This window comes from Pogoniulus pusillus, chromosome 37, assembly GCF_015220805.1.
Source record: "Pogoniulus pusillus isolate bPogPus1 chromosome 37, bPogPus1.pri, whole genome shotgun sequence".
Lineage (NCBI taxonomy): Eukaryota > Metazoa > Chordata > Aves > Piciformes > Lybiidae > Pogoniulus > Pogoniulus pusillus.
This window is the reverse complement of record NC_087300.1, coordinates 3435367-3445293: the sequence shown is the minus strand read 5'-3', so window position 1 is coordinate 3445293 and position 9927 is coordinate 3435367. Positions and strand designations below refer to the sequence as shown.

Here is a 9927-nt window from a genome sequence, read left to right as displayed (position 1 = left end):
TCTGCAGAATCCTTTGTGGAAGGAAGCTTCTAACAGGCACAAGCATAAAACCATACAATTGTCATGGTTGGGAGGGACCACAAGGAGCAGCCAGTTCCAACCCCTCTGCCATGCCCAGGGACACCCTACCCTAGAGCAGGCTGCACACAGCCTCAGCCAGCCTGGCCTCAAACACCTCCAGCCATGGGGCCTCAATCACCTCCCTGGGCAACCCATTCCAGCCTCTCACCACTCTCCTGCTCAACAACTTCCTCCTCCCCTCCAGCCTCACTCTCCCCACCTCCACCTTTGCTCCATTCCCCCCACTCCTGCGACTCCCTGATAGCCTCAAAAGTCCCTCCCCAGCTTTTTTGGAGTCCCCTTCAGATCCTGGAAGGCCACAAGAAGGTCACCTGGGAGCCTCCTCTGCTCCAGCCTGCACAGCCCCAACTCTTTCAGGCTGTGCTCACAGCAGAGCTGCTGCAGCCTCTGAGCATCCTCCTGGCCCTGCTCTGGACACTCTCCAGCATCTCCACAGCTCTCTTGTCCCAGGGGCTCCAGAGCTGGATGCAGGACTCCAGGTGGGGTCTCAGCAGAGCAGAGTTCTGAAAGCAGTAAGGATTTAGCCAGGATACTGTGTTTGATATCAAGTAGTAATGGGATGCATTGGAAGGCAGTTGCAGACAGGGCCAAGCTAGAGGCAAAGCCCAAGCAAAGTTTGTGTCTCCTAGATGCTGGTTTGTGTTCCTGGGAGTTCAAGTACCTGCAGTTAGTGACCTTAAAGTACATACATGAAATCTTTGAGCTTTTATCTCCTAGAATTCAGCTCTTTGTTTGTAAAACTTGGGATGATTTCCCTTCCCTGTCTCTTACAGATGTTTGGGAGAAGTGTTGTAAGAGGCAGGACCTGTGGATTTCTGAGTATGAACAACAAGCGTCTGAGAACTGGAACTCTTCTGTAGCTACATACAGGGCCCACAACCAACTGTTGAGTAATGGGGAAGAATGAAAACTACTGAGAGGCCTCTTTATGGAGTGTCTCTGGTGCTGTGCTTGAGAAGAGGGCAAAGGTTTTGGGTGGCAAACCCATGCAGTCCTTCCTCAGCATGCTGGTGGTGCTGACTAAGGGATACAGCAGTGGCTCAGACCACTTGAGCCTGAGTGATCCTGTGGCCATTCCTCACAGAACCTCAGAGATGTTGAGGTGCTGGGAGGTGTCCAGAGAAGGGCAGCAAGGCTGGGGAGAGTCCTGGAGCACAGCTCTGTGAGGAGAGGCTGAGGGAGCTGGGGGTGTGCAGTCTGCAGCAGAGGAGGCTCAGGGCAGAGCTCATTGCTGTCTGCAGCTACCTGAAGGGAGGCTGTAGCCAGGTGGGGTTGGGCTCTGCTGCTGGGCACCCAGGGACAGAACAAGGGGACACAGCCTGAAGCTGTGCCAGGGGAGGTCTAGGGTGGATGTTAGGAGGAAGTTGTTGTCAGAGACAGTGATTGGCACTGGAATGGGCTGCCCAGGGAGGTGTTGGAGCCACCATCCCTAGAGGTGTTTAAAAAGCTGCTGCATGAGGCACTCAGTGCCATGGTTAGTTGATTGGAAGGGTTAGGGGAGAGGTTGGCCTCAACGATCTTGAAGGTCTTTTCCAACCTGGTTAATTCTGTGATTCTGGACAACAAAGATCTGTCTGGTTCAGGCTACTTGTCCCTAACAGACCCTGTGATGGGGTAATGCTGTAGGTGGTCTCTACACCTGGTGCTCCCTCCTCTAGTCCTTTTTGGGTGTGAGGAGGCTCTGCTGCTGCTGGGAGTTTGTGAGCAATATGTAAGCTTTGGGTTTGATTTCTTCTGCCTTAACATGATCTGAAAGACTGTTAATGCTCTCAGCCTCTCTTGCCTTACCCACAAGGCAAAGAGAGTAGAGGAAGTTGATGCTTTGTGGCAATGCAAGAGGTTCTTAATTGCTTCTCTAATTTATCTTCGTTGAGATTTTTGTCCTACAGTGGTAGGCAGAGGGAAAAAAAAGTCAGAAAGGGCCAGTGGGAACCTCTTGCCAAGACATGAATTCATTATGAATTGTCCTAGATCACCTCAGCCATCTGGGTAACCCAAAATAGATGTTGATGCAGTGTGGAAGGAGGAACAGGGAGGACTAAACTAGTTAGTATGTGCAAAATGTCACCTGAAGGACCACTCTGAGGTTGTCAACCCTGCAAGAGTAAACACACTCTGCTTTGCTGGCTTCAGCTCCTACTAAGCTGTGCTATTTACACTGAACAGGATTAAAGGGAGGGAAGAGCTAAATGTTTTTTCAAGTTACAAGATCAGTTTTATTTACTGGAAGGAGGGGAAAAAAAAGCTGTTGGTGTATTTGGGGCCAAGTCTAAAGCTGAGTGAATGGAAGAAGGAGATTCCTTCTCTTGGTTGCATGATAGAATCATAGAGTGGTTTAGGTTGGAAGGGACCACAAAGATCAGCCACTTCCAGCCCCCTGCCATAGGCAGGGACACCTCCCACTAGAACAGGTTGCTCAAAGTCTCATCCAGCCTGGTCCTGAACACCTCCAGGGAGGTTGTGGAGCGCAGAAGCACCCAATGTGATCAAAGATTCTGTGCTCCACAACCTCCCTGGACAACCTGTGCCAGGGTCTCACCACCCTCACTGCAAACAACTTCTTCCTAACATCCACTTTCAATCTCTCCTCTGCCACTTTATTCCCTCTTGTCCTGTCATTACAAGACCTTGTCAATAGTCCTTCACCAGCCCTCCTGTAGGTCTCCTTCAGATCCTGGAAGGCCACTTCAAGATCTCCTCCAAGCCTTCTCTTCTCCAGCCTGCAGATCCCCAACTCTCTCAGCCTGTGCTCAGAGCAGAGCTGCTGCAGCCCTCTCAGCATCTTGGTGGCTATTGAAGTCCATCCTCATGCACAGTGCTTTATCTACAAGGGTTAGGCATATTTGGTTCCATCAGCTCACAGATTCATGAATGGTTGGGATTGGAAGGGACTTTAAACTTCCAACCCCTGTGCTATCAGCAGGGACACTTCCCACTGGTCCAGGTTGCTCAAGGCCCCCTCCAACCTGACCTCACACACTTCCAGGGAGGGAGTATCCACAGCCTCCCTGAGCAGCCTGTTCCAGTGTCTCCTTACTCTCACTGTCAATTTCTCCTTAATCTCCAGTCTAAATCTCTCCTCCTCAAGCTTCTCTCCATTCCCTCCCATCCTATCCCTACAAACCCTTCAGGAATGAGTGGTGCTCTACCTGCATCTCAAATGCTCAGGTGTAAAGGATTAACCCTCCTGGGGAAGTGGGCTTGACCCTGACCCCAGGTCCTTCTGACTCCTCTCCGGGGGTGAGTCTGACCCTTACTCCAGGTGTAGTGTTTAGCTCACTCCCACTTCTGCTCTAGCCCCCTGTGAAAACAGAGGGTCCTGTTTCTTTCTCCCTTGCCCTGCCTGCCAGCATCACTCTCCTGGCCCTGCTGCTCTCTGTTTTACCATGCAGCCATCAGTCCACGAGGGTGGACAAAGCCCACTGCCATCACCTGCTTGTATCTATATGTTCTGCATCTTGTTTTCCCTTCCCTCTTCCTTTCTGTAACTCCCCTCCCTCAAACACCTTTGGTTTATTGTTAAAGTTTTCTCTTTTAACTTCCAAATCAAAGTGAGACTCTTTTATCTGGGTGTGCTTTACCTCTTTCCTCTCCACATCTAATTCCTTTGTTTTGGAAAAAAAAAAGGGAGGGGGGGAAGAGGGAAAGGCATCCTAGAAATTGTTATTGGTTCTATCAACTATATTTGAGTCTCTGGGAAATGTAAACTGGAACTGAGACATCAGGCTTTGGTTAAGCAGTGCAAAGAGTTCATTTCACCTCTTGACTTGCAGGGGTGCAGCATCCTTCTTGAGCGCTGCCTAAATATGTCTCCTGGAATTCAAGAGCAGGCTGACTTGCTTACTGCTGGCTGTGCAGGGCTGGATGATTGCAAACTGTCAGATGCTTGTGACTGAGACCTTATTCACTCGTTTTGAGGCTGGGAGAGACTTCTGTGGTAATCTCTTCTGACGTGTCTCATGCAGGCTGTAGCATCCCATCTGATCACTCTTCTGCTTCTGACCCAGCTGAAATCTAGCAGACACATAGCCACAGCCACTGGCTGTCAGGAGGCAGCCTTGCTGCCCTGGCTCACAGGCTCAGGAGGAGGCAGAAGCTGTTTTGCAAAGGTTCCTTGTCATAAGTTAGCCTTAAAGCTCCTGATTTAAATCACCAAGGGAATAGAGTTGAACAGCATCCTCTGGATGAGCTTTGTGGCTTGATCTTCATTTAATAGCAGAAGTCAGATTACCATCTGGGTTAGCATTAAGACAGCAACATGGCATGCATGGAGCTGCATCACCCAGCTACTGAGTGGAGTTGTGCTGAGCTCCCTTGGAATGCACAACTCAAAGTTAACCTGCAGCCAAGATTCACTTTTTAGCAACCACCTTTACACTCAACTTCTAAGCAGCTCAGGCTTATTTGTCACAAAGAAAACATGTTTATTATCTGTCTTCATCTTCCAATACAACAACAACAAGAACAACAACAAAAGCCTCTTCTTATTCTGTCCTCCCCCCCCAAAAATTTCAGATGGATCATCAGGCAGCTGCTCTTTACCATATAAATCACAGAGGATTATTCTGGATGGAAATGCTCACCTGGGGGGAAAACACAAAATCCTTACAGGACACTAGGATTTAGCAGGCTTTTCTCTGACTACCAGCATAGGAAAATTGGATTCACTTAATGTTACATAGCTCTCCCTGGCAAAGGAGTTGAGGGTAGTTGTGGCAGCTCCTTCAGGTCTAGAACTAAAGCAAGAGAAGAGAAAACAAAACTCAGTCAAGCTTCAGAGAATTGAATCTAACTTTCAGATGATTTTTCTTGCAAATAATGAAGTTCTTAGGAGCCTTTATAGAATCAGAGGATGGGTTAGGTTGGAAGGGACCTCGAAGATCAGCCAGTTCCAAGACTCTGCCATAGGCAGGGACACCTCTCACTAGAACAGATTGCTCAAAGCCTCATCCAACCTGGCCTGGAACACCTCTGGGGAGATTGTGGAGCACAGAAGCACCCAATGTGATTGAATGAGTCTCTTCTGCCAGGCAAGCAGCACCAGAACAAGGGGACAGAGCCTCAAGTTGTGTCAGGGCAGGTCTAGGCTGGGTGTTAGGAGGAAGTTGTTGTCAGAGAGAGTGATTGGCATTGGAATGGGCTGCCCAGGGAGGTGGTGGAGTGGCCATGGCTGGAGGTGTTGCAGCCAAGCCTGGCTGGGGCACTTAGTGCCATGGTCTGGTTGGTTGGGCAGGGCTGGGTGCTAGGTTGGGCTGTCTGAGCTTGGAGCTCTCTTCCAACCTGCTTGATTCTGTGAAAGCCAGGTTAGATGAGGCTCTGTGGGTCTAGTGGGAAGTGTCCCTGCCCATGGCTGAGGGGGTTGGAACTGGATGGTTAAGATCTCTTCCAACCCAAACCAGTCTATGTAAAAATAGAAGGCAAATCTGCATGGCCATGGCCATAGAACAAAGGATGCAGGGTCCCATCACCTACCCTTGGTGATAGCTCCTGGATGTTGCTGGATAGTGTAGGTGGGATCATCTGTTGGGGTGGATAACCAGGCTGAACCAGAGTGAAGTAGTTCAGCACTGGAGTGTAAGCAGGCTGGAAAAGCTGCTGTGGGCTGTATGGAACCACCTGGGGAGGAAAAAGAAAGAACATCCATAAAGAAAGTGGGACAGGAGTAAGGAGGAGGCAGTAACCCCAGAAGTGGAAACTGGAGTTGCTGAAAGTGTTTTCAGGCACACACAGAGCTCCCTGACCATTTCACACAAAACCAGAGCATAAGCAAGAAATGGTTTCAGCCAAAGGCCATCACCTGAGCACTTTGGAGCACTAAATGCTCCAGCAAACTGCAGCAGCTCCCAGCAGCTCATCCCCGGATCTGTCTTTATCGATGGCACCAATGCCAGTCTTGGCATGTGAGAAGCTGCTCTGACTAACCCATTGTGCTCAGCATCTGTCCTCTGCAGGTGAAAGCATGCTCAGGGTCCTCTGAACTTACCTGTCTGGAGTAGTATCCGTGGGCAGGGTGCACACCTTGTGGGCACAGGATCCTTGCTTGGTGGTATGGACCCTGTTGAGTACATACAGGACATGACTTGTAGGGTGAACTGAGTCCTGCTAAAGAACAAGAGCTGGTTCTGGTATGGATTGCTTGGTTTATAGTTGGAATCAAAGGCCTCTAGGTGAGCATAGCCTGTAGAAAGCCACAGCTATCTGGGGATCCCTGTGCTCATTCTTTTATTTCTTTCAGCTTGAGCATTGAGCTTCTCCCAAATCACAGAATGGTAGCAGCTGGAGGGGACCTCCAGAGATGCAGTCCAACCCCTCTGCCAGAGCAGGATCACCTAGGGCAGGCCACACAGGAGTGCATCCAGATGAGTCTTGAAAGTCTGTAGAGAAGAAGACTCCACAACCTCTCTCTGAAGCCTGCTCCAGGGCTCCCCTCACACCAGAGAGCTTTCTCCTTGTGTTGAGGTGGAACTTCCTGTGTTCCAGTTTGTGTCCACTGCCATTTGTCCTCTCACAGGACACCACCAGAGAGAGCCTGGCCTCTTCTTCTTGACATCCACCTTTCAGTTGCTTATAAACATTAATCAGATCCCCTCTCAGTCTTCTGCAGGCTAAAGAGCCTCAGGTGTCTCAGCCTTTCCTCCTCAGACAGATATCCCAGCCCTAACTGGCTTTCAGGCTTTTTAACCCCATGAGGTCCTGTGTCACCAGACCAGGAAAGCAGACTCCCAGTCTGCAAACAGGGCAATGGGATGAAATCTTTGTAATGAATGATGCCAAAAGAGTTGTAAGGACAAAATAAACCATTTTGAAGTGCAGGATGCAGTATTTGTAAACACAAGAGACAACCAGAAGCTAACACAGGCTGAGAGAGGTCAACATTGACTTTCTGTGGCAGTAGTACATCATCCTTTGACATCATCGCAGCCACCTCCCAGGGCTGCATTACATCTGCTGGTGAAGATTTGTTTGTGACCCAGAGCCACTGGATGTAACTTCATCTGGTAGCAGAGCAATCTGATTCCTTACTCTGCCCTACAAATCATAGCATGGCTCAGGCTGGAAGAGACCTCAGACATCATCTACTCCAGCCCCCCTGCTATGGGCAGGGACATCTCTCAACTGGGCTCAGCCGCTCAATGCCTGATCCAACATGGTCTGAAACACCTCCAGGGAGGAGGCAGCCACAACCTCCCTGGGCAGCCTATTCCAGACTCTCACCACCCTCCTACTGAAGAACTTCTTCCTCAGCACCAGTCTAACCTTGCTCTGCCTTAGAATCATAGAATCAAGCAGGTTTTAAGAGACCTCCAAGCTGAGCCAGTCCAACCTAGCACCCAGCCCTGCCCAACCAACCAGACCATGGCACTAAGTGCCCCAGCCAGGCTTGGCTTCAACACCTCCTTTGAACACCTTGGCCTGTCTCTAGGCACCCTCAGGAAAAGTCTCTCTGCAATCTTCCTGGAGGATCCCTGCAGGTATTGGAAGGCAGCTCTAAGGTCCCACTGGCGTCTTCTTCAAGCTTTACACCCCCAGCTCTCTCAGTCTATCCTCATAGCAGAGGTGCTCTAGCCCCTGGATCATCTTTGTGGCATTCTCTGGGCTCACTCCAACAGCTCCAAACCTTTCTTATGCTGGGGACATCAGAACTGGGTGCAGCATTGAAGCCTGGGGTGTCAGCAGAGCAGAGCAAAGGGGAAGAATCACATCTGGCAGTAGACCAGCAACTCATTCCCTGAGTCTCTTAGTACAGTTCTTTGGGGGGGAGTCCTGCTCCCTTGCCTCCAAAATCTGAGCCTATTTTACATTACCTGAAACTGTGGAAAGTTGAAGTGGTTGGGAGGGATGGGACATGGCAGGAAGCTCAAACTCTGCCACACTGGCTGGTTGAATGCTGTGGTCCCTGAAGTGGCTGAAAAGCCTGCTCCACTTCCACTGTATTTCACATTCTTCTTGTCCTGTGTTGCAGCAGATGCTGGAAAGCCAAACAAGGGAGAGAGATTAAAAACCTGAAGGTATAAAGATATGGAAGATATGGAGATGTTAAATATATCATGATATTAAAGGAAAACAAGGTTAAAGATGTTCATCATTGTGCATTCCCTTAATCTGTGGAACAGCTGCACTTAAGAGGATATGTTTTGGCTGTAAGCAAGATCTGCTTAACATAGATGTTGGAGATGCTTGCAGCCTGCACTTGTGCAGCACAGCCACCCAAGCTCCACCATGAACCACTTCCAGTTCATTTGGAGGGCAGCTAAACTCTGACTCCCAGGCCCTGGAGCAAAGCTTAATTGCTTGAGCCATAAGAAGGGATGAAATTGTGAGAATGGACCAGGAATGGCCAAAGTTCAGAACTGTGAGAGAAGGATGTCACAAGAGGGGATGAAGCTGATTGTCTTCTAGGTCTCCAGACAGATAAATCTAGTTCACAGAATGGGTTGGGTTGGAAGGGACCTAAAAGATCATCCAGTTCCAACCCCTCTGACATGGGCAGAGACACCTCCCACTAGCCTAGGTTGCTCAAAGCCTCACTCAGTCTGGTTTCCCCTCCAGGAATAGGGCATCCACAACCTCCCTGGGCAACCTGTTCCAGTGTCTCCCCACCCTCATTGGCAAGAATTTCTTCCTTATCTCCAGTCTCAATCTCCCCTCTGCCATCTTAAATCCATTCCCTCTCATCCTATCACTACAAACCCTTGTAAAATTAGTTTAGGTTGGAAGGGACCTCAAAGCTCAGCCAGGTCCAACCCCCTGCCATAGGCTGGGACACCTCCCACTAGAACAGGTTGCTCAAGGCCTCTTTCAACCTGGTCCTGAACACCTCCAGGGAGGTTGTGGAGCACAGAAGCACCCAATGTGATCAAAGATCACATTGGGTGCTTCTGTGCTCCACAACCTCCCTGGGCAACCTGTGCCAGGGTCTCCCCACCCTCAACCTGTGCCAGTCTCTCACCACCCTCACTGCAAACAACTTCTTCCTCACCTCCACTTTCAATCTCCCCTCTGCCACTTCAAACCCAGTAGCCCTCATCCTGTCATTGCAGTCACTTCCCCAGCTCTCTTGTAACCCCCTTTAGGTACTGGAAGTCTGCTCTAAGGTCTCCCTGGAGCCTTCTCTTCTCCAGGCTGAACAACTCCAACTTGCACAGTTTCTGGTCAGTGGTTTAGTTTGTGATCTTTCAAGGGCCATGCCCAGAGCCATACCTGGATTCTTTATGACTGCATCAAAGTCAGTTTTGGAACAAATCTTGGCACCTGGTGGGAGCTGTTTCTTCTGCCCTGCAGCTTGACTTTCTGCTGTGGCTGTTGACACAGCTGCACTCCCCTTGGCAGAGCTGAAGGCATCGTTTGGTGCAAACTCCTTCACTGCCTGTGTTTCCTCAGCTGCTCTCTGAGCGCCTGCAGCTCTGGCAGGGTCTGGGTGTTTCAGCAGAAATGGCACCTCCAGCTTTCTGCCCTCTGTGCTGGGAGTCTCTGTCATGCTGCCATCCCCCAGCTCCTTGGGATTCTTGGGGGCTTTGGCTGAAGGCAGAAGGCTGGTGGTGACGGAGCGAGCAGAAAGCTGAGCGTCGCAGAGAGCTCTTAGCTTCATCTCCCTTTCTCTGCTTCCAATCATTGCTCTGTAGATATTTTCAAGTCCCTCTGGTTCATCCAGCAGGTAGGTGCTGCAAGGAAGTGGAATATGGCTGCTGATAAAGGTGGTTGGACTGAAAATTTAGAAAGATGTTCTTCAGTGCAAGGGTGGTGAGAGTCTGGAAGAGTTTGCCCAGGGAGGTTGTGGATGCCTCCACCCTGTGGGTGTTCAGGGGCAAGGTGGATGAGATCTTGAGCAACATGGTCTGGTGGGAG

The 9927-nt window shown here is 50.1% G+C and overlaps 1 protein-coding gene across 1 annotated transcript; it reads right to left on the bottom strand.

Annotated features, from left to right (window-relative positions):
- Window positions 1–4481: 4481 nt before the first annotated feature.
- Window positions 4482–9670, bottom strand: C37H1orf94 (chromosome 37 C1orf94 homolog). Its single transcript, XM_064172450.1, has 5 exons — window positions 9283–9670; window positions 7887–8050; window positions 6065–6136; window positions 5554–5697; window positions 4482–4817 (listed from the first exon to the last, which is right to left on the bottom strand). Exons 1-5 carry the CDS (start codon window positions 9668–9670, stop codon window positions 4812–4814), a joined length of 774 nt encoding a protein of 257 aa, XP_064028520.1. The 3' UTR covers window positions 4482–4811.
- Between the last annotated feature and the right edge of the window lie 257 nt (window positions 9671–9927).